The sequence below is a fragment of the Gossypium raimondii genome, chromosome 4, assembly GCF_025698545.1.
Source record: "Gossypium raimondii isolate GPD5lz chromosome 4, ASM2569854v1, whole genome shotgun sequence".
Lineage (NCBI taxonomy): Eukaryota > Viridiplantae > Streptophyta > Magnoliopsida > Malvales > Malvaceae > Gossypium > Gossypium raimondii.
In genome coordinates, this window is record NC_068568.1 from 49,728,074 (window position 1) to 49,751,409 (window position 23,336).

At 32.7% G+C, this 23,336-nt stretch overlaps 1 protein-coding gene across 4 annotated transcripts; it reads left to right on the top strand.

Annotated features, from left to right (window-relative positions):
• Nucleotides 1-1,648: 1,648 nt before the first annotated feature.
• Nucleotides 1,649-23,336, top strand: LOC105779770 (isoamylase 1, chloroplastic). 4 transcript variants are annotated; one of them, XR_008195423.1, is made up of 19 exons: nt 1,652-2,163; nt 2,600-2,782; nt 2,883-2,975; nt 8,297-8,449; nt 11,288-11,379; nt 13,328-13,469; nt 13,556-13,663; nt 14,343-14,428; nt 15,597-15,668; nt 15,758-15,884; nt 17,986-18,072; nt 18,727-18,819; nt 19,145-19,303; nt 20,037-20,120; nt 21,118-21,198; nt 21,278-21,360; nt 21,443-21,560; nt 22,657-22,785; nt 22,939-23,078. XR_008195423.1 is itself a non-coding variant. In XM_012603693.2 (18 exons), exons 1-18 carry the CDS (start codon nt 1,819-1,821, stop codon nt 23,200-23,202), a joined length of 2,370 nt encoding a protein of 789 aa, XP_012459147.1. In that variant the 5' UTR covers nt 1,655-1,818; the 3' UTR covers nt 23,203-23,336. The 4 variants fall into 4 exon arrangements, 2 of the variants coding, with proteins under 2 accessions (XP_052485773.1, XP_012459147.1); XM_012603693.2 differs by lacking the exon at nt 22,657-22,785 and having other exon boundaries at nt 1,655-2,163; nt 22,939-23,336; XR_001129125.2 differs by lacking the exons at nt 22,657-22,785; nt 22,939-23,078 and having other exon boundaries at nt 1,650-2,163; nt 21,265-21,360.

The following is a 23,336-nucleotide window of genomic DNA, read 5'->3' on the forward strand; positions in this document are numbered from 1 at the left end:
ATTGAAAAAAAAAGTTAAAATTTGAGTTAATTAAATTGAGTTATTAGAGTCAACTCGAATAAGTAATTCGAGTTCAAAGTTAAATTTTACAATTGAATAACTCGGAATAATTTAAATAACATATTGATATAAATACCCTTTTAGTCCCTATTAAGTTGGAGAATGAGTAAACCGTCTCTCTCTTAACAAAAATTATAAAAAATTCAAAATGATTTTAGAATTCAAAATATTTATAAAAATTTCAAAATTTATATTTTTAAAAATGACAAGAAAGTTAAAAATAAAAAATTTTAGAATAATAATTTTGGGGACCTAAATAAGTTAATTAATGGTTCTAGTTTATTATACTAAAGTATATTTTTTAATTATTTTGCTTTGAATTTTTTCAGATATATGTGTTCTAACATGAATTTAGTTATATGTAACAATATTTCAATTTCACATGTTGAATTTTTAATTTAACTCAAACAATTTCACTCGATTTGACTCGACTTGAATTTTATTTCACTCGATTCAATTCAAAAATTTTAAAAATCAATTTAGAATAATAAAATATGATTCACCAGCTTAAAATTTTTCACTCAATTTAACCTAACACTCCCCTCTACTCTCATGTAATTTTGGACTAAGTTGGCATAATATGTCATGTATCGATATTGAATCCGATGATGTATGCGACGCTATTACAATATCGCCCATCATTTCATTAAAGGATATTCCTTCTATTATGTGTTACCCTATTGAGCTTAGGGCGGGGAAAAGCCTACAATATGGTCCCAGTATTTTACCCACTACTTCTAATACTTGCACTTGAGAGTTAGAACAAAATTGATAAATTTTGTAATTATTTAGGGAGTAGAATTAAAATAACAAAATTCCTAAACATTGAGGGTTAATTTATTGAATATTTTAGATTTAGGATCAAATTGATATAATATGTAAATATTTGAGGGCTAAATTTATTATTAGACTAATAAAAATCTCATGTTAGACTTTGAATAAAGTTTTTAATTTTAAAAAGTTGAATGGCTAAATGAAAAAATTAATAGTCGGGATACCAAAATAGAATCGATGCACATTTAGATGAGATTATATTAAGGGTGTTTAAACGGTTAACTAAACCGAATTAGTATTAATTGAATTAATCGAACTTTTAATCATTTAACCGTTAAGCGATCCAAAATTATATGTGATTAACCGAATTAATCGAAATTTATATGTTTTTTGTTGTTGAAAAAGTATATAACATATAAAAAATTGTTCATTTGACTGAATTAACCGAATAGAATTAACGAATTAAAAGTTTAAATAATTTGTATTATTAATTATTTAACTTTGACTAATTTAGTTAATTATTCAATTTGAATCGAATTAACCGATAATTGAATTTTCAAAAAATTAGTAATCGACCTTCAACTGAATTAGATCGATTAATCAACCAATTAATTGAATTAGATCGATTTCGTCGATTAACTTGATTTTAACTAAAATTTGAACAACCCTAGATTATATCTCAAAAAGAAAAAATAGAGGTTATATTCGCAATTTAACAGAGTACAAGGACGATTGCATATTTAGCCCAAAGATACAGAAAGACGATGACAAAGAGATGAGCACCCCCGTCCATTTAACGACAAATGGACGGAAAAGCTTAAAAAGCTGCAGTGGTAGTGGGCCACTTAATCTCTTCTTATTAGCTACACAAAGCGAGACAGAGAGTTCAGTAGAAGTTCTGTAGACTCAAATCCACTGATTGAGCAAAGAAAAAACAAAGAAAAATACGTTTCTCATGAACAGATCTCATTTGATACGTCTCAAATGGACTTAATCCGTTGCACTTCCTGCTTCCAGCATTCTCCCACACTCATCGCTCCAACATTCCGCCACCGTACCACTCCAAAACCTAACTTGACTACAATATCCAACAACCATGCAACAGTATCAACGACTAGAATGGTGGTTAAAGCACGCGGAGGTGGAGCGGCTGAGGCCGAAACTGCTTTGGTTGACAAGCCTAAGGTTTTAAAGAGATTTCAGGTGTCTGATGGCCATCCCGCTCCATTTGGTGCCACTATTCAGGACGGTGGCGTCAATTTTGCGATATATTCGGCCAATGCCACTTCTGCTACTCTCTGCCTCATTGCTCTCTCGGATTTGCAACAGGTTACTCAAATTTTGATGTTACATTGCTTTATATTATGTTCAGTAATCAGTATGTTAAACTTTGAAACTTGGGCGGCTCCTCTGATCGTTGAACCGTCACCAAGCAATTAAAATGTAACAGTTTTTCCAACGTAATTATTCCATATGATATAAAAAATTATGCATTTTGATTCTCATAAATTGTAAAGCTTTTAAATGTTTAACCGTGGTATTTACTTGTTTATACATTTCTACTGTTCTCTTCTACACGCAAAAAGCTAGCAGTAAAGGTAACAACCAAGACGAGCCTTATTCTCCTTTTGCGGTTTTTCCGTTGAAGGGATTTGTTTCATTCTAGAATTGGCTGTTTGAAAATAATTTCGTAGTTTGACATTTTAACAATCTAATCTTTGTTTCTGGTGAGTAATTTGGATAAAATGGCTGGTTTCTTATCCAGAATAGAGTTACGGAGCAGATACCACTTGATCCATTGGCTAATAAGACTGGAGATGTGTGGCATGTATTTTTGAAAGGAAATTTTAAAGATATGCTATATGGATACATATTTGACGGGGAGTTTTCTCCTGAAATTGGTCATTACTATGATTCTTCCAGGATTTTATTGGATCCGTATGCAAAGGTAAATAAGGGCCTTTTATTTTAGTGACCAAGTTTCCATTATTTTCAGTTTGCTGTTTTTCTTGTGAAATGAAGGGCTGATTTACTTGTCCCTTTTCTAGGCAGTTATAAGCAGAGGGGAGTTTGGGGCTTTAGGGCCTGAAGATAATTGTTGGCCCCAAATGGCCGGAATGGTGCCTACTTCAGAAGATCAGGTACTTAACTCGAATTTATTGCTGTGACTGCTTTTTGCCCATGTGAGGGAAAATATAGGTTATAATAGTGACGTTCCAGATGGCCTTTGTCTGGATCTTGCAAGCAATTTCTCCCTAAAATTTATTTCTCAAGTTGTTGATGGTGGAGGGTAGTGTACTATCCAGGTATTCATTATTATTTCATTATACTTAATTTATGATATAAGTTTGTATGTAATGAAGCATGACTTACTCTGTTGCAATTTCACAATTAGATTACAATCCTCTCCTGTTTAGATTTACTTCAAAATATTGGTGAAGAACTGAAAACCTTTGAGGGAAAATTAAATAAGTAAAGAGCAATATTTGATATGTCTTCACCATCCCATAGAGTTTAAATCTCTAAATGGTTGAAAAGATGTTGCTTGAGATGGATAATGCCTCATCTCCTACAATAGCAATATTATTCACATATACTACTAGATAGACACACTTGCCTTGATTGTTGTGACGGTAAAATGTTGAATGATTCGCTTCACTTATTTTCATTCCAAGCTCTTGCATAACAACATTGAAATGTCTAAACCAAGCCCTAGAAGATTGTTTCAACCCATTAAGAACGTACTAACCTAGACTCCCCTTGAGCATTGAAATATGGTGGTTGTTTTATATAGACTTCTTCAGTTAAATCACCATAAATAAATGCATTGTTAATATCTAATTGATTAATATTCCAATGATTCATTGTTGTTAGGGAGATTAGTAGTCGAACCGAGGCAATTTTGGCAACTAGGGAGAAAGTCTCTCCATAGTCGAGACTAGGAATTTGTGTATACCCTTATGCAACTTGATGAGTCTTCAATCATTTTATTGATGAGTCTTCAATCATTTTATCTTTTCAATAAAATCTACTTTAATGTGCATGCCCAATTATAGTTTTACCCGATGGTAAAGGAATAAGATGCTGAGTGTGATTGGCATGAAGAGCATTCATCTTTTCCACCGTAGCTTGTTGCCATCCAAGATCTGTCTTTGTTGCACTAATAGTCTTAGGAATGGACACAACAGATAAAAGCAGGGTTGATGTCATAATATGAAGGTAATAGTAAGTGATAACTCAAAAAATTGTAAATAGGACGAGGGTTACAAGAAAAACAGATATGTTTTCAAAGAGCAATAGTTTTGCTTGCTTGAGGCATGATCGAAGATGGATAATATGGTAGTTGAGGAGTCACATGGAACGTGCTCTTGTTTTGAATCTGTAAGATCATTATTAGAAGAATGTATAAAGTATTTTGAAATAGGTATGATATTAAGAACGATAAAAATAAAAATTGGAAGAGTTTCTTCAACTTTCTTTTGGAAGGAGATGTTTAAAAGAAGGTTACATCTAGAGAAATAAAGTATTTATTTGTGGTAGGTTGATAACATTTATACTTGATGACGAGAACATCTTAAGAAAATATATTTAGTGGATTTTGGAAGGAGTTTATTTTTGTCTTGGTGTATGATTATGAATAAAATAGGTACAACCAAAGACATGTGTAAAAAGAGGATAAATTGATTGATTTGAAAATACAATAGAATTAGGACTTTGATTTTGCAAAATAAAAGACATGAGATTATTAAGACAGTTAAAACAACATTACCCCAAAAATGAAGTGATACTTTATGATGAATAAGCATAGTCTGAGTGGTTTCAATGAGATGATGATTTTTCGTTCAACCATTTGAAGATGACTGAGTGAAGCAAGTAAAAGTACTTGGTGGAGCAACAAAGACTGGTAGAAGATTGTTGTTTTGAAGCTTGGTATTGTAAATACTCATCATAATTTGATCTAGACAATGTGATAGATTTGACCCTTTGTGCATGGGCGGTTGGAAGCAGAAGAACTCTATTTTCTTGATTTTGGGCTAAATGAGCAGTGGGCTGACTATCATGAGAAGGCTGTTCATGTGAAGCTCAACAAGGATCATGTGTGTGATCACTTTTGTCACAATAAGTACTATGAGGTTGTGGCCTTTTGCCTTTCTTCTTTGATTATCTCTTTGCTGGTTAGTGTTCTGTATTGTTAGCATAGAGGATTCTGCCTCTACTTGGGCTTGGCTTGAGAAGATGTGAATTAACCAAATAGTTACAATCATCAAGAGTAGGAACAGTTGGGCTATTAAGAATTTGATCTCAAATTGAGGCTAAATCTTCTCACAATACTATCAAAGCAAGTACCATAAACAATCTATCCCTCTGTTGGTCTTGATCAACCACATTTTCAGAAAGAGGAATGAGAACAATGAATTCATCCTTCAAAGTTTCAACCTGACCTAAATAGCTAGCCATATCTTGTTGGTTTTGTTGTAGATGAACAAGATCCGAGGCAACTTTATAAGTCTGTTGAATTTAATGTATAAAGTCTTGGCTTTAGTTCAAATTTTGTAATAGATATTGCAGGACTAAAACAAAGTAACTTTTTCTCAAGTGAATGTTACAATAGACTACATAAATGTGCATAAAGTTTGGCCTAAATATGCCTATTCTTTTCATCAATTTTATTAACTTCTTTTTCTAAATGATTCGACACAGCAGCCCAAGATATGTAATTATTGTTACCTTGAAGTTTGACAGTAATGTTAGTCGGAGAACTAGGTATTGGAGAGAAAGAATTGTTTATAAAACTTGAGGCATCCATATTGAAGATAAAAATTCAATGAAAAATAGCAAATGGGGTTGGTACGGCAAGTAGACAGCACCATTGGAGCTGGGTGAGTAGGATGAACCTTTAGGGAGACTTGCGTCGAAGAATGGTGATCGGATGGTGGCTCATGCACCTCATGCGTGGTAGAGAGGTAGAAAACTTTATGGCAGCATGTGGCCCGCACGCAAATTTTGGTGACTAGTTTTTGTTGGAAGAGTTAACTGGGGTTGGGATTTTTAATGGAATGAGTAGTGAAAGTAGTTAGGTTGGTACCATGTAAATTGAGAAGAAATTGAAGGAAGAAAATGAGAAGGAGCTGCTACTAAGTTGATGGAGCAATGAGAAAAATAGGATGAAAGAAAATGGTGAGAAATAGAAGAGTTGTATGTTTTGAAAATTTAGCTTAATTCAATCCCTCAAGCATGAATAGATATTTATACTATTAACCAACTATGCAAAAAAAGGAAAGGCCAAGATTACATCAATTACACAGATTTTATAGCCTATTTACACCTTAATTTCATGCCACCAACCCCTAAAATCACACTACTATTGATCTCTAAGATTATATTTATCACAACAAAATGAAAGAGAAAATATAGTTTAATATTGAGAGTATAGTTAACAAAACCTATTTTGGGTATGAAAGTAAAAAAAAAAAAAACATTGGCTATTTGGATATTATCTTTTTCTTGACGTAGAGAGTAGTTAAGTAAGTTTTTAGAGAATCCTGTCATTTTTATATTCGCTCTAGAATCAATTATCTATGATTCAATATTAATGTTGGTGTTAAAAGCATTACTTGACTTCACAAGTTTAGATGCTACGTTGGAGGAAGAGTCAATTTGAGATAGGAGACCCTTAAGATGTTTAATTTCATCTATGGATGACTCTATGGTTTCAGTCAAATTGGCTTGAGCTTGAGTTGAATTAACTCGTTTTCCTTCCTGGACTTTGGTGGGTTGACTATGTAATTTTAGCAAGTCTCTTTAATCTGCTGCGGCTTTCCACAATAATCACACTGCAAATGGTCTTTGTCAAAATTCTTGGCTTTTGATTACTCTTGAGAGCCACTAGTGGTGAATCCTACCTTTTCAAATGGTGTTGTGTACAGCATAACACTTCAATGGCTCTCTTCTTGCCAAACATAAGAATATGTTTTCTCAAGATAAGTAAAAGGTGTCTTATCAGGTGCTTGGACCTTTATTTGATCATACACATTATTTAATCTGGTTAAAACATCATAAACTCGTTCCTTTTTTCCTAGCTTCTAGAATTTGATTGCATTTCTGCTGCAATTTGCTTTAAAAACTTGATAATAATCTTTGCTTTAAAATCTTGATAATAGTCTCATTCTTGCCATAAGCCACTTAGTTCAAAATAATACTAAGAAATTGTCATCTTACCTTGTTTGGTGTTTTGACTTTGTAACAGTTTTTTTAATATCTAAGCATCATTCCCAATTTGTGAGTATGTGAGAGCAGTTGCCTTCCACATCTTTATCGCACTATCAAGCAATAGATATGTTCATAATATTTGAGGCACCATTGAGTTGATAAGCCACACCATAATAAGGGAACTTTTTGAGTCCCACTGGTTAAAGGCAGGGTCATTTGTTGCGGGTTTTTTTGTATCATAGGTAACATAACCCCACAATCCTCTAAGCTTTGGTGAATGATAAAGCTTGGCGAAAGGTCAAGCCCCCAAAAAGGAAACTTTAACTGTGTACTTACAAAAACCAATAATAGTCAACAAATGACTTTTAGATAGAGCCAATTAGGGTCTATAGTAGTAGTTAGAGGTTGGACATACATCTATAAATGGTTGGCAACCGGAAGTTGAAAACTTTGGTGAGGTTGACGTCGTGTGCTGCGTAAAGAATTGCCCAAAAGGTGTTGGTGGCACGTGAGATACAAGTGCAAGGTGGATGACTATTGGGCTTCTAAGGTTGGCAGATGATGATGCTCCAATGCTACTGAAGGTGGCAATAAGAAAAGAAAATGAGGCTAAAGTGGTAAGTGCCAAATTTTTGGTTTATAGGGTTTTGGGGGAAAAGTTTTTGTAAAAAAGAGGAATTAAGACCCCAAATATGGATTTTAGGCTTTGATACTATGTCAAAAATAGAGATATTCTGAGATTGATAGAGAAACTGACAGTGACTTGCTTCTCTTGTATACAACTTTTCTATTCCTATATAAGGGAATTGCAAGGCTGTACAGAAATGAGTAATCCCAACAAATCAATAATCAGATCATAAATCTAATTTTTAAGATCATGCTAATTAGGTTAGCTGTTATTTAGTTATTTAATCTGGTCAACTACTGTTAGTAAGCTGTCAACATTTTCTTTTGGCATCCTAATTATCATCAATATGCATAAATATACATGCATTCATATATTTATACATCGGAATGTAAAATCATTTTACCTCATTATTTATGAAAAAGATTACAGGAAAATAGAACATTATGAATTTGAAAGAAATATGACAACAAATTGTTATTGTTCTTTAAATGATTGTATGGTTTGCACTTTGTCATGGTTTTTGAATGTTGGACTTGGTTTCATCCTCGCCATGGGATACTATTTGATATTTCTTCTTTAACTTTTTATTCCTTGACTGTGTATTTGGTTATTTGATATTTCTAGTTTGATTGGGAAGGTGATTTACCTTTGAGACATCCAGGCAGAGATCTCATAATTTACGAAATGCATGTGCGTGGATATACAAGGCATGAATCTAGCGGGACAAAATTTCCCGGCACGTATTGTGGTGTGGTGGAAAAGCTTGACCACTTAAAGGTAGAGCCTATAACATTGTATACAACAATTTGTGGTGCTTTCTCTGAAATGTTTTCTTTTTCACTATAAGATGACATCAGATAGTGGTAAAGTAGGTGTCTTGCTTTACAAGTGACTTAGGTCTTGTTCGTAAATCGTTGAAAAAAATAAATAAATAAAAATAATCCGATAGAATATTTTTATACAAAAGTGTGAAAAATAATAAGTAAATAAAAGTTATTTATCACTTAATGGAGGATATTTTGAAATTAAATTAATTTATTTTAATATTATATTATCTTATAAAAATTTACATTTAAAATTTGGCTTTTGTTTAGAATAAGGTAAAATGATTAAAATTAAAGATAAAATGTAGATTATAATTTTGTATAATTTAAAATCTATATGCATCAAATAATCTAATTACATTCCATAATTAATTTTGAGTAATATATCTAATAAATATTATAACTTCAATTCCATACTTATCAATACTTAATTTTTCAGCTTACAAACAGCACCTTAATCTATTCTTTACCTCATGGCTATATGAAAGAACAAAGAATTGTTTCTAAAAAGGAAACAAAGTAGATTTTGATCAACCATCATAGATTATTTTGTGAAATTTTACCAGGAAAAATTGTCAACTATTTTTACATTAACACAAAAATTGATATAACTGCTGATACTATAGAAGATAAACAAGTTAGATGCACCAATTGATTGTTGTGTCCAGCTATCATTTTTTTTTCTCACTAATTGATTGTTGTGTCCAGCTATCATTTTTTTTTCTCTTACTTCCTATTACTTGCATGAATATTCTTAATGGATATAAGTGTACTTGTGTGCTTGTATTCTGGTGAGACTAATGCATCTACTAAAATTTTAACTAAAACATATTAGAATACAAAAACAAAAAGGAAAAGATAGATTAGCAACACATACCACCTTTAAATTGTTTAAATATTAAAGCATCTTAACCTAAAATAAGTTGAGACTTAAATGAGTTGAAATTTTTAATAATAAAATCTAAATTAATTAGGACTAGAAAGGCTTTGTATTCAAAATGACTTGGCATAAAATAACCTGAACTTGATGTTACTCAAATTGAACAACATAATAGTTGCAACAGGATGAACATAATGACTCAACCAGAACATGACAACTTGATAGGACCCATACTTGAACGAAGTAAAATTGAAAAGACTTGGCCTACCTTGATTGTTTGCTGCATTGCTATAACTAGGGTGGCCTATGTGGTTTAGTTGGATTGTTGCTCCCCTGATAGAGTTTATTGATACCTTTTAGGTCATATTAAGGTGTAGTTATTTTTTGTTTTTCTTTTCGTTGTCTTCTCTTGTACGCGTTCTTTAAATATGGAGCTCTCTTTCTTGGTCCTCCTTTTAACACCATTTAATTTATTCATAAGAAAGTTTTGTGGTTTTCTTGTATAAATGAGTTTAATTGTTTAGTTTTGTCAAAATTGTAGCTTGTTGCCTTTTGGAATTATGAAACAAACGTTACTAAATTACTTTAAAGGGAACCTTTGGTAGAATCTTGGCTTAGCTAAATAGTCAACTCTAAATGATTTTTAGACTTAGAGACATTTGAATTTTTTAAAGTTGAGAGAGAGAAAGTGAGGAAAAGAGAGAAAAAGAAGAAAAGGGGCAGTTTGCGCCTATTCTGTTTCAGCTATGAAAACAGAGAAGAAGAGACAAAAATAGGGAAGAAAACAGAGAGAGGAAGAGAGAATAATATTCTGATTATGTTACTTACCAAATATACAATCTAATACATCACTATTTATACTAGTTGACACGTACAAAGAAGGAAAGTCAAAAATTATATACAGCCTCATTAGATGCTAGTCAATCCCTAAAATCTCTATATTAATAATAATAATATTATTATCAACAGTTAAAGTTCATACTAGAACCATAGATGAGGGTTTTGTCAAGACCATGATGTGTTTAAGGTTGGTACAATACTTTTACTGGTCGTATCGGTTGGTACATATTGTTTCGGTCCTAAATACATACTAAGTAGTTTAAGGTTTGTTTTTGTCAAAATTTCGATGTGTTTAGACTATTTTGGTGTGTTTCTGTCAATATCGGTTTGCACCAACTCGTGCGGGTTGGTACAAGATTTTGATATTTTAAATAATCTTTTAATTATTTTTATCTTAACCATATTTGTTTTTTATAATTACCTTTAAAATTAAAATACAATATTAGGTTATTGAACCTATTTAATAATTTTAAAATTTATATTTGAATATATATATTTATGTAATTGATATATATTTGTATGTAAATGTAATATATATTTGTTTCGAAACTAAAGCTATAAAATATATGTGAAAAATGTTTAAAAAAATCAATAAACTTGAAATGGTACAATGAAACACATTAGTACTGGTATGCACTAGTACCAAGACAAAAATGGTACCCCTATGGGTAAGCAATATGATTTTGATTTTAAAGCATTGGTCTAGACAATTAATGTTGGGTTTTGATACTCGACCACCTCTCATGCTTGATGGAGCTTATTTTAATATAGTTAGGACACATTCTATTTATCCAAAGCAATTGTTCCACAAGCATATGCTTTTGTGAAAGAAATTGTTCCTATTTTGGTTTACCAAGAACAATTATATGAATTGTTTGTTCTTAAATGGAGTAACATTTGACTACAAATCGTTTAGTTTCTTTGCCTAACCTGTTTGCTTAGTAACAAACACTGTATACTTAAGAATATTTAAGTTATATCCTTCAAATACATTATTGAGATGATGAAATGAGATAACAGAATAACAATTATTTGGTTTGTTTATTTACTATGTGTTTATATGGTTTGTAGGAACTTGGAGTCAACTGCATAGAATTAATGCCATGTCATGAATTCAATGAGTTGGAGTACTACAGCTACAATTCTGTTTTGGGTGACTATAAGTATGAAATTTCAACCTTTGATTCCGAGCTATTTTTGGTTATCATGCTAGTTTTAATTAAGTAGCAAAAGATTTGAAACTGGTTGCATCTAAACAAGCTTCTAGCTAACCCATTAGTCATGATAACATTTTACTTTCGTCAAAGTTGCACAGATGGTAGAAGACTGTCAAATTTTCTAGACTTTGTGATGCTATAATAGGGGTGGGTATTCTATCTGCTTAGTGTTTGTTTAGAATAAAATTGGATATAGGATTTATCATTGCTGTTGGAATCTGGGTAGGGTGTATGAATCACATAGATTGTTCAGTTTAGTTTGGATCTTAAAAGAGGGATAAAATTTGAGGTAAAAGGTGTTGGAATTTAATGGTACCTATAATACTAGGATGAGACAAGCTTGTGACTGGTATTATGTTTTGAACTGTATTTACAAGTTGTGGTTGTAGAGATGGGAAAAGAGACAAAATACCTAGCATAATTTATTTAAAGGAGGCATAATGATAAATTTTGCTTTTAACATTTTCCTTTTTTGTCACTTTGGTCCTAATTCTTTTTTTAATAATTTTGGCTGTTAACCTGTAAAATTTATTTCAATTGCTTTTTTTAGATGAAAAAAGTTAATTGGAGTGTTAAAATTTTGATGGCATTGATGTGGAAGTTTGCGTGACAAGCCATGTATACTTTATGAAAATTAATAAAAAATATTAAAAAATTCAACAAATTTAAAAGTTCATAAAATTATTTAGAAAAATGATTAATGTCAGCAGTGAAATACATGTAGACTCACATCAATGTCATTAAAATTTTAACAGTTTAATTAAGTTAGCTATGGAGTATGAAGTTCTTGTCAGAAACAAGATCAAGGCAGAAACTCAACATTTTATAAGATTCTACGCTCAGTATTATAATGTGAGCCAATTAGGCGACTTTCTTTTCTTTAATTCCCTCACCTGTACATGTTTTGATTCTCATTTTCTTCAAAAATTTCTGGGTTTCATGTAAGAATCTGGATCCAATTTTAGGAATTCAAGGCCACAAAATACTGTGATCTGGCTTATCATTACCAGATTTAATTTCAATTGGGGGTGTCAACGAACCTGTCTACTATGATTTGATCATTGTGGTTTCTAAAAAACTGTGGATACTTCTCCCTTAATTCACTCTCAAGTTCCATGTGGCCTCTTCAGTGGAGTGAGTTGCCATAACACTTTCATGAGGGCAATCACTTCATATGCTACATTTTTTTCCTTCTATCTAGAATATTGATATAATTTCTCTTGTAACTCATCTTTTATTTCTGTAGATTCATAATAACTAACATGTCAAATCTTCTTTTTCCTCAACGTACGAATGAAATGCATTATTAACTGATGAAAATTTGAGGGTAGGCTATGCAACTTCACCAATACCGTGGAATTTCAAATGAACCAAGAAACCTAGTACCCTGCTTTCCTCTTTAATCTTGTGCCATGGCAGATCATCTGCATGTTGTAGATTTCTTCTCTAATTTATACATAAATCTTCTTTCATGTGTCTAAATATAGGATTGACATGCCAAATTAATTGCTCTTTACAAATAAATCTTTTCTTTGTGGTCTATGCTAAAAAATAAGACATTTTAGGGAAAAAAATCAACAGTGTTAGTCTTCTAAACAAGTCTGAGTAGTCCATAAAATTCAGAAGAGTTAAGTTTGCTAGAAAAACAAACAAATTCCTTGTGTGTAATTCTAAAATCCTAAGATTGGGTTATGTTATTTAATAGCTAAGAGACAATTCATAGGATGCTGGATTTTTTTCAGTTTGCCAATTTCTTTTGCATCCATCGAATAGTTTTGCATCTTTATTGATGAAGTTAAGTTTGAAAAGTTGTACTTTAGCAACATTTGTCTAACTTAAAATTTCATGTTTGCAACTTCCTGTCATACTTACACATCAGTACCTTCTTGTCAAGGTTGAACTTTTGGGGATATTCAACAATCAATTATTTTTCCCCCATGATAAGGTATTCATCTTCTGGTATTCGTAGCTGTGGTCGTGATGCAATTAATGAATTCAAATATCTTGTTAAAGAAGCACATAAACGCGGAATTGAGGTCAGAGCATAGCAGATTCCAATCTCAATAAGCAAATTCACTTGAGAAAATTTTAGTTTTTTTACTAGTTGAGTTTTTTTGTATAGGTTATCATGGATGTTGTTTTCAATCACACAGCTGAAGGCAATGAGAAAGGTCTCAGTGTGTCATTTAGAGGTGTTGATAACTGTGTCTATTACATGCTGGCACCTAAGGTATAACTGTTCTGAAACTTTATATGACACAAACAAATGTATTGTACTATTGCAGTTAAATCCTCTGCCTCAAGAGGTTAATGAAATCTTTATAATAGTATTATTGGCATGCTGCTCCTTTATTTAGACACACGATATTACCATCTACATACTGTGATATATTTTAATTTGTTCATAGTGAGTTGTTTGTTTTATTGACCAAGTATTTTTCTTTAACTTTACATGATGTCTATCTTGTGATATTTTACTCGTGATGATTAATATTTCTATCTTCTACAACCATATTTAAGTTATGGTTGGGAACTCACTTTCCATATTGATCATGCATGTAAGATTTAGCACTGAATTTTCTAGTTTCCGTTGGTGTCATAAGAATCTTAATCACAATTGAAACAAGAACAGGCTTCATTGATGGAATGGTTATAGACATACGTTGGCTGCAAAAGGGGCTTGGAAGACATATATGAACTAACTTAACTAGTTGAGTAGGGTTTATAGCAAAGAAAAAAGAAAAAAAGGAAAACAGTATTGAGCAAAACCCAAGACTACAGCAGTAAGAGTTGCTAACTAGATATCTAGTGCCAGTTGATCCCGCACGCTACTATCTTTCTTTCCTTATTATAATATCATTCTAGGTCAATGATCACTATGACTTCAGTATCATTTGTGTTGTTTCCAGGGAGAGTACTACAATTATTCAGGTTGTGGAAACACATTCAACTGTAATCATCCTGTGGTGCGTCAATTTATATTAGACTGCCTAAGGTAGATGACATGTTCCTATTTTATTGCTTGCTACTTCCTCATGTTGGTCTTACCTTTTTGGGCATATATGTTTCGGTTTTTTGTTCCTGGTAAATTTATTATATGATAGTAATTACTTTCAAGTGGAAAAGAGAAATAGAAACAAAGATGAGTGATATGATAAACAAAAGGCCACACACTCTTTTGCATAAGTCATCCATAACACTCCCTCAACAAGTCTGGTTTGTTTATTTTATATACATCTAGCTTGTTACAAATATAAATCAATCTTGGACCTTCTAAAGGACTCGTAAGCATGAGCATTGACTGCCAGATTTATTTGTGTTTGTGCACTTCCCTTATGTTCAAATCTATGTCTAACTGAATCAAGATCAATTTTATTTGTGGTTCATTCAAGAATTTTTGATTAGATGCAGTGTATATTGGTGCTCAGTTGTCACAATGGAAATCTAGAGGTTGCAATGTCCAAATCCTTGCTCTTCTATCAGTTCTTTTAACCAAACTAATTCACGCATTGTTAGAGCCTTGGCACTCAGATTCAAAATCTCCCACAATTGTTGTGTTCCTTATTTTCCATATCCCTCCTCATCAAGGATGCCAAATAAATTGAAAGTTAAGACTAGTCATCAATTGAATGAGTCATTTGTTGCTAGTTTAGTTAGTTTCTTCCCTTTTTCTTTCTTCTTTAGAAGGATTACATTTTTGTGGTCTAATTTTCTTCTAGTTTCTCTCTCGTTAATGAGAGAATTGGTTCTCTTGCTCCATTTTCTTTCCAACGTTCTCAATTCTTCTTATACCCTTTTCCTACCAAACAAATTGTTTAATAGCAGCATTTTGCTAAAGAAAGTTATACACAGATAAGAATGAGCTTAATTCTAGGATAAAGAATAAGGTCATACTCCTTTATTGCCAGGTATGTCTGTAAAATTTCATTGCTTTTGTTTGTTTGAAGTTGCTTCTAGAAGATTTTTACACATTAGCATAACATATTCTCTACTATCTACTTAGGCTCTTATTCTTCAAATTGTGATTGTTGTTCCTTTGAACTCTTCTTTCTTATGCAAGCTAAGGCTCGTATTTAAGTACTATCCCTTTTATTGCCAATTTATTTGTAATAACCCCAATCGTCTTGGAGATCTATGTGTTACTTCTTCACTTCATGCAACAGATATTGGGTAGCAGAAATGCATGTCGATGGGTTTCGCTTTGATCTTGCTTCCATTATGACCAGGAGTAGCAGGTTAATCTAAACAAACAACTAATACACATTTACTTCTATTTGTGTTGGCTTTCTTCTCTTATGTGGTTTTCTTTGTCTTATGTTAATAGTCTTTGGGATTCAGTAAATGTATATGGAGATCCTTTAGAAGGTGACTTGATAACAACTGGTACCCCTCTCAGCAATCCCCCATTGATTGACATGATGAGTAATGATCCTGTACTTCATGGAGTGAAGGTATACATCTTAGATTTGTTTCCTTAATTCCGTTTGTTAACTTGTTTTTTTAATATGAGAATAGTTATCTGTTCTTCATGAAGATAGTTTTGAATCTCTTAGGATATCTTGGTACCATGCCTAGGGTCACCAGGGAAAGAATTTGCCATACTATCAGGTTAAAATACATGGTTATTGAGACTAGTAATAATTAGTTGTTTCATATGAATCAATTTTATTCTTTCTTTTTTCGTTTGTCTTATTAATAGATTAACTATTAGAAATATAGTTAGTTTGGAAAGAATACAATTATTGCAAATAATCTTCAATGTTTAAATGAGTTGCACACTGTTTATGCATCGATAGAAAATTTCTTCGTAAAATTAAATTCTTCAGTAAGCTCATGCATGTTAAGTTTTCTGTGATTTTTTCTACTTCTGAAATGATTTAAATAAAATGTAGGATCTAATTAACTAAATTTATTCAAATTGCAATGAATGAGAAATTAGTTCTTTGACTCATGTAAAACATCCAATTACTTCATATTTTTGAATAAGTGCACAAGTTCAGTGTAGAATAAATAGAACATCTTGAAACTTAAATTGTATTATCATGGTATTTGCATTAATATATAAGTACACTTTAGTTGATTTTCTTGTAAATGCTCCATGCTTCATATATAGTGATGCAGTTTAGTCTTTTCAGCCAACGCCTACAAAGAATATAATTTATGTGGAGAAAATCATTTTCATAAGTAAAAAATCAAATTGGATATATATTTGTGGGGAAAAAAAAATCAGATTGGAACTAAATAAACAAGAACAATAACAGATGAAGTCTAATGTAATATAGCAAAGCTATAAAAACTAGAAAAGAGTAAGATTTGGGGATTGAGAAGGTTAAAAATACATTGCTATGTTATTCGTACTGGGGTGTGTTTGGATATGGGTGCGTTTAATTCGTTTCTTAGTTCTTCCATGTATTTGGAGGATCTTTTCAAGGTCATATCCTGTGACAGGCAATGCGTTGGACAGTGATACTTTAAGAAAAAGAAAATGAAGAATCGAAGTAGCATAGATACTTAGGGCTGCTGTTGAGGTTTGGTATAGGTTCCCAACAAGCACATTTTGTATGACCATGTCCAATTTCATAGTAATAACAGATTGGTTTATTTTGATTTTTTTGTCCATTACCCCTACTCCAACCAAATCCACACCCACCATTGGAAACCACCTCAAGAATTATTATTATGTTGACCTTCTCTACCTCAACAATTTCCTCTACCAGCATCATTCCTAGTACCTTGGCTCATAAGGGCATTGGTAGCATTAGGAGAAGACAGATTGCTCAATACACAATGAAATTGTTGAGTTTTCACATTAGCTTTAAAAAGAACATTTAGCTGCTCATACACATTTAATTTCCATAAAATACTCGATAAGAAATCTTTCCTGAGATTATTTTTGCTTCCCCAAACTATAAAACCCGTTACATATGAATGATCTCCTTTCTAGAATACGAACCAGTCAAATAATCGAGAAGTTAATAGCTCGTTTATAATGATTAACTAAACCAATTACAGACAAAGATGATGATGATGTCATAATAATAACAATAATAATACAATTACCTTGGATACAATAGAATCCTTAATCTGAAAAATTATTCTTGTATCCTCTCTCAACCAGTCTTTTTTGCTCAGTATTGCTTTTGAAAAAGAAAGTGACTCAACATAGTCACAACACAAACAGAAAAGACTTAGGAAGAAAGGGACTGATAGGCTTTGATTCCATGTTAAGTCATTCAAATTAAAATCACTTCCAATAGACAGAGGGGTCCAACATGATATAAGATCACAAGAAACCTAAGACTTAATATGTGTGGGATGATACCTATTAATATTAGCTAAACCTATGAAATAGTTTTAGTAGAATGCTTTGGCAAAATGGTCAAACTGCCATTTATATTCATTTCTTTACTTTTTATCTTACATTTTTTAGGCATTTATTTCCTTTCTCCCCTGTTTCTCCTTTTAAAAAAAAAAAAAAAAAATTCATTTTCTCTGTGTTCTTGACATTACTTGAAGAGAAACTAACAAAAGTTGGTCTTATGTCCGTTTTAGCTTATAGCTGAAGCATGGGATGCAGGTGGCCTTTACCAAGTTGGCAGATTTCCTCACTGGGGTGTTTGGTCAGAATGGAATGGGAAGGTAACTGGAGATTTAATAACACTGATGAATTTAAAAATTTATAGCATTGTATTATTCCCTTTTCCTTATTTGTTCTATATTAAGGAAAGCTCTCAGTGCTAGCATTTGAAGCTGATGCCTCGCCTCTTGGCATCGAAAGATGCATTTTGTATTCCCATGCATGAACTTAGATGCTTATTATTAGCTTCCTCTCAGCTCTCAAAGTTTGAAAAGGTTAATAAAGTTTGCGATCTTATGGTTCTTGTTTCTACTTTAGGCATAATTGCTAGATTTGTAATGTGCTGAGAGTTGGTCAAATACAATTTTTGGTTTTCCTAGTAGTTCTTTAGCTGATAAATGAACTCCTACTGACTACTAATTTTTACTTCCACACACGGTTAATCTTTATAAACCATATTTGTCAATTCTTAATTTTCAGATATTGACTTCACTACTTGCTCGGGATTCAAATATACTGAAATGAAAATCTTAGTTACTAAAAAATCTGGGTTAATGCTAGTTTTATTTTTCCATGTCCAAGCTTCTTTTTTCCTATCTTCGCCATGCACTGCAGTTCAGTTGAGCTAGGCAAATCCAGCTGACCTTTCTAGATGCATCTACATTTTATTTTATGAAGTGGTTCTGTATTTATATGCATATTCCTTTCTGTTTCAGTATCGAGACATTGTACGACAGTTTATCAAGGGTACAGATGGGCTTTCTGGGGCTTTTGCTGAATGCCTTTGTGGAAGCCCAAACTTATATCAGGTTTGTCTTCTATGATCTGAGACTAGAACACACTTGGCGCCAAACAGGTGATAGTTATGGTCTCATTATCTTTCTCATAAAAGATTTCCTATGTTTTTTTTTTTGAAAAAAAAAGAAAAGAAAAGAAAGGAAAGAATCATTTTGGTATGCAAATATGGAATTTTGATTTAAAATTCCCCGTCATAGAATACTTGATAGTTATTAGCCATTTCTGGGTCATATCTTATCCTACATTGTCTCAAATGCAATATTTTTGAACTCCAAAGAAATCATCTATTTTTTTTTACATTCATTCCTTTGCATCCTTGCTGTGTCTGTGAATCAGAAAGGAGGAGGGAAACCATGGAACAGTGTCAACTTTATATGTGCCCATGATGGTTTTACTTTGGCTGATCTAGTTACCTATAACAACAAACACAACTTAGCAAATGGGGAAGACAACAATGATGGAGAAAGTCATAACTATAGCTGGAACTGTGGACAGGTAGATATTTTGGTTAAACTTTAAACTTTGTGCTTTTATTTGGTTTGAATTTCAAGGAGTATATGAAATTGGCACGGAGGATAGAATTTGTCCAGCTTGATGGCGTGAATTGGAAACACTACCATTTCCTGTGCACTTGAATTGCAGACACTACCATTGCCAGCATCCATTAGATATATGTTATGATTTAACTGACCTCAATGTTTTGCAAATGTCTGTTTCAGTACCAAATTCAGAATTTAAAGAAGTGACCATTTGCTTTACCAAAAATGGCCAAAGAGAAACAATTGCTTTTGATGATTTAAATTGCTTGAATAAGAAATATGGCTACTGAAAGCATGTTATTCCCACTCTTCTTATGCATTTGATTACTTGAGGACCCATTGACAATTAGATAGGTTGAGGAAAAGCTAAAGGAAAAAATGTGACTAGTGAAATTAACATTATTGTACCTTCATCGTAGTTAGTTAATTTGAAGTTCATCAAAATTGTGATTCTGCCATTGCAAATACATGATTTGAATCTGTCACATTGTACTTTTTATCAACTAAGCTGTTGCATCAAGCATCAAACCCATTCCTTAGGTCATTTGAAGAAGTCACCTTTACACATGCAACCTCATGTCAAAATTTTTTCTGTAAATGCCATGCTTTTTATCCTGCTATCCAAATATTCTTTTTGGACTTTTCACTTTAATTGGCTCTATTAACTTGGATACACAATGGTCATTTAGGAGGGGGAGTTTGCAAGTATTTCGGTAAAGAAACTGAGGAAACGCCAAATGCGGAATTTCTTCCTCTGCCTTATGGTTTCCCAAGTAAGGTTAAATCATTGTTATGCACATTGGATTATTTTGTCGCATGGGACTACAGTTACCTGTATTTATGTCAGAAGTAGACACTACAATTAAAGGAAATTAAACTGTAAGTTTCTCTCAGTTGGATATTTGTGGAATTCATTTAACACAGATTTCTAAATGCTACATGTTTTTTTTTTTTTTTGGTATACATTCAAATACATTTTTTGCTTGCTTTAGGAAGCAGAGATGTAGTAAAAGTCACAACTAAAAGGCCTTAGTAGATGATGTTGGGTTGGAAAGAACCCACGCTCAACTTGCTCTTGGTCAAACTTGTTCATGAGCAGCTCCATTAAATCTTGTTTATGGACTTATTTGTGAACTTCATTGACTTGGTTATGAGCTCAATTGAAGGGGAGAGTAAAATTTATACTATTAGATGATTTTTAAAGGATAGAACATGTATCATTCTTTACTAGTGATCCAAATTTAGAGTTAAGACTAAATGGCAATGAGGGAGAGAGGCTTAGCAAATTCTAAACTCATCCGATGTAGGCTAGCACCCTTACAACACCCCTACCCTTTAAGGGCCCTTGCTAACAATTGAAACTAATATGTGAAACATGTGACAACAACAGAAGAAACAAACAACATAACTAATGGGAAAAACAATATGGGTTCTAATATCATGCTAAGAATCTGATTGAACCCAATTGGAAACAAGTGGGAGCTTTTAACTAATTTCCATCCAGTCAATGGTTCAATTAGGTTAAAATAGTTGACTGTTCATTTGATTGCAATAAAACAATAGGGGCTTGATGATTATTTAATTTTTCTTCTAGGTCCTTTTTTATATTTAAACCATTTTATCTGACGTTGTGGGAGATAAAAGGCTGCAATTGGCCATCTATTCACCGCCCACTTAAAGCTAATATCACATTTGAGAAAAATTTTGTTGGTATGACTAATACGACCCAAAATAAATTATATTTACTAACTATGATCTTTATTTAACCAGGGTGTCCCAATGATTCACATGGGTGATGAATATGGTCACACAAAAGGGGGGAACAACAACACATACTGCCATGATAATTATGTGATCCTCTAAACCCTCATTAGGTCCAAATTTATCTTGACTGTTATTGTTGATTTTGTTAATTAGTGCTGTGATGCAGATCAACTACTTTCGGTGGGATAAAAAGGAAGAGTCTGCATCTGATCTCTTCAGGTTCTTCTGTCTTATGACCATGTTCCGCCGGTGAGCACCTTTTTTGAGGACCATGCCCTCATAATTCCCTGTTCTGCATTTTGATTATTTGATTTGTGTTGAAATCTTGCAGTGAATGTGAGTCACTTGGCTTAAATGACTTCCCAACGGCAGAGAGGTTGCAGTGGCATGGTCATACTCCTGGAAAGCCAGACTGGTCTGACACAAGTCGTTTTGTTGCTTTCACATTGGTACTTTCTCATCAAACCTTCATGTCACATTTGTGATTTTGTACTTTTATACACTGGTATTTGTATCTGTGAGGATAAGGAATATATGATCTAGTGTAAGATATAACAATTAACAAGCTCCAGAAACAAAGTGGTCTCATCTCTAGTTGACTATCTGAACTGGAATTAGGTTGTTCCATTTTAGAGCCCTGCTTGCTATAGAGCCTATTAACTTGCATGATGCAGTTTTAATGAAATATGTGGAAGTATAACCAACTAGGATTGCAATTTGGTAATTTCATTTTTCTAGTGTATATGCTACAAGAACATGTTAACATACGTGCGGTAACCATAATTGCATATACAAGAATAAATGTAGATGCACAGAACATGCTGGACAATGGTTTGGGCACATGCTTAAAACAGCAGGTTCATAGATAAGTTGGGGGAGGGGTGTTACTAGTCATGTTTTGTGATGCTCTATGCCGTATTATTATTCTACTGAGCGATGTTTACAGAAATCAACTCGGTATAAAAGAACAAAGTAAATGCTTTAGTAATTAAACTGTCCACTGATGTTGAATCTATTTCTACTGGTATCAAGTGGAGTTGAATATATACACATAAATATCAATTCCTAAATGGTCAATCCGCAAGTCTTGATAACGACAGTTTCAATATCTCAATCCTCAAGTTTAATAATCCAAATTTCTTGGGATTGAAAAAAGAATTCATACATGCATGTAGACCTGTCAATTTTGACTTGAATTTGAAAACCCAATTGGATTAACCTTAACCCAAACTCGACCCAACCTGATTTGATTGCAAAAAGGCAACAATTAACCCGAATTGATCCATGAAACAACCAACTTTTAACTAATCCCTAAAGAAGCCGCTAACCTTTACTCCATACCTAAACAAACCCATAACATAAATCGACCTTTCACTTGAACCTAGGGCATATACTGATACAAATAAAAGGATAAGAGCTTATTTAAGCACAAAAGATGTAGAGGGGCTTATCTAAAGAACGTGGTAAAGGTCATGGGATATTTTTCATATATATTTAGCCATCAAACACCTAGCAAATAATAAACTTGCTTTTTCTTTTGACCAGAGGAGTGACTTGCTTGATAATTCAAAAGTTTAGGGCAACCTTATGTAATAGCAGGAGATTCACTATCTACACAGTTTTGAGGGAAGTCAAATGTTGTTAATAGAATAGCGTATTGCCTCAAAATCTTTGGTGAGATCAACTAACGCTGTTCTGTTCTTGCTTATATTGCTGTTTATTCGGTAGGTTATTGAGAAATCTTTATTTACCTGTATCCACAACCCCTTCTGTTCTTCTAATTTCCATTGCAGTACTTTGACTGGATTATCATTTGCTTCTACCCAGATTGATTCTGTGAAGGGAGAAATCTATGTTGCTTTCAACACCAGTCATTTACCGGTTACAATTACATTGCCGGATCGCCCAGGATATAGATGGGAGCCATTGGTGGATACTAGTAAGCCTGCACCATTTGATTTTCTATCCAATGAAGTCCCAGAAAGAGATTTGGCCATCAAACAATATGCTCATTTCCTTGATGCCAATCTATACCCTATGCTCAGTTATTCTTCAATTGTTCTTCTACTTTCACCAGATGAAAATGCTTAGTTTAAAAATCCTATCAACATTTACTAGGTAAATCTTATACGACTGAAAATGAAATGCATATTGTATAAAATCTATGCATCAAACCATTGACATGAAGTAAAATTAGTCTCAGATCTATACAGTATATTTCTAAA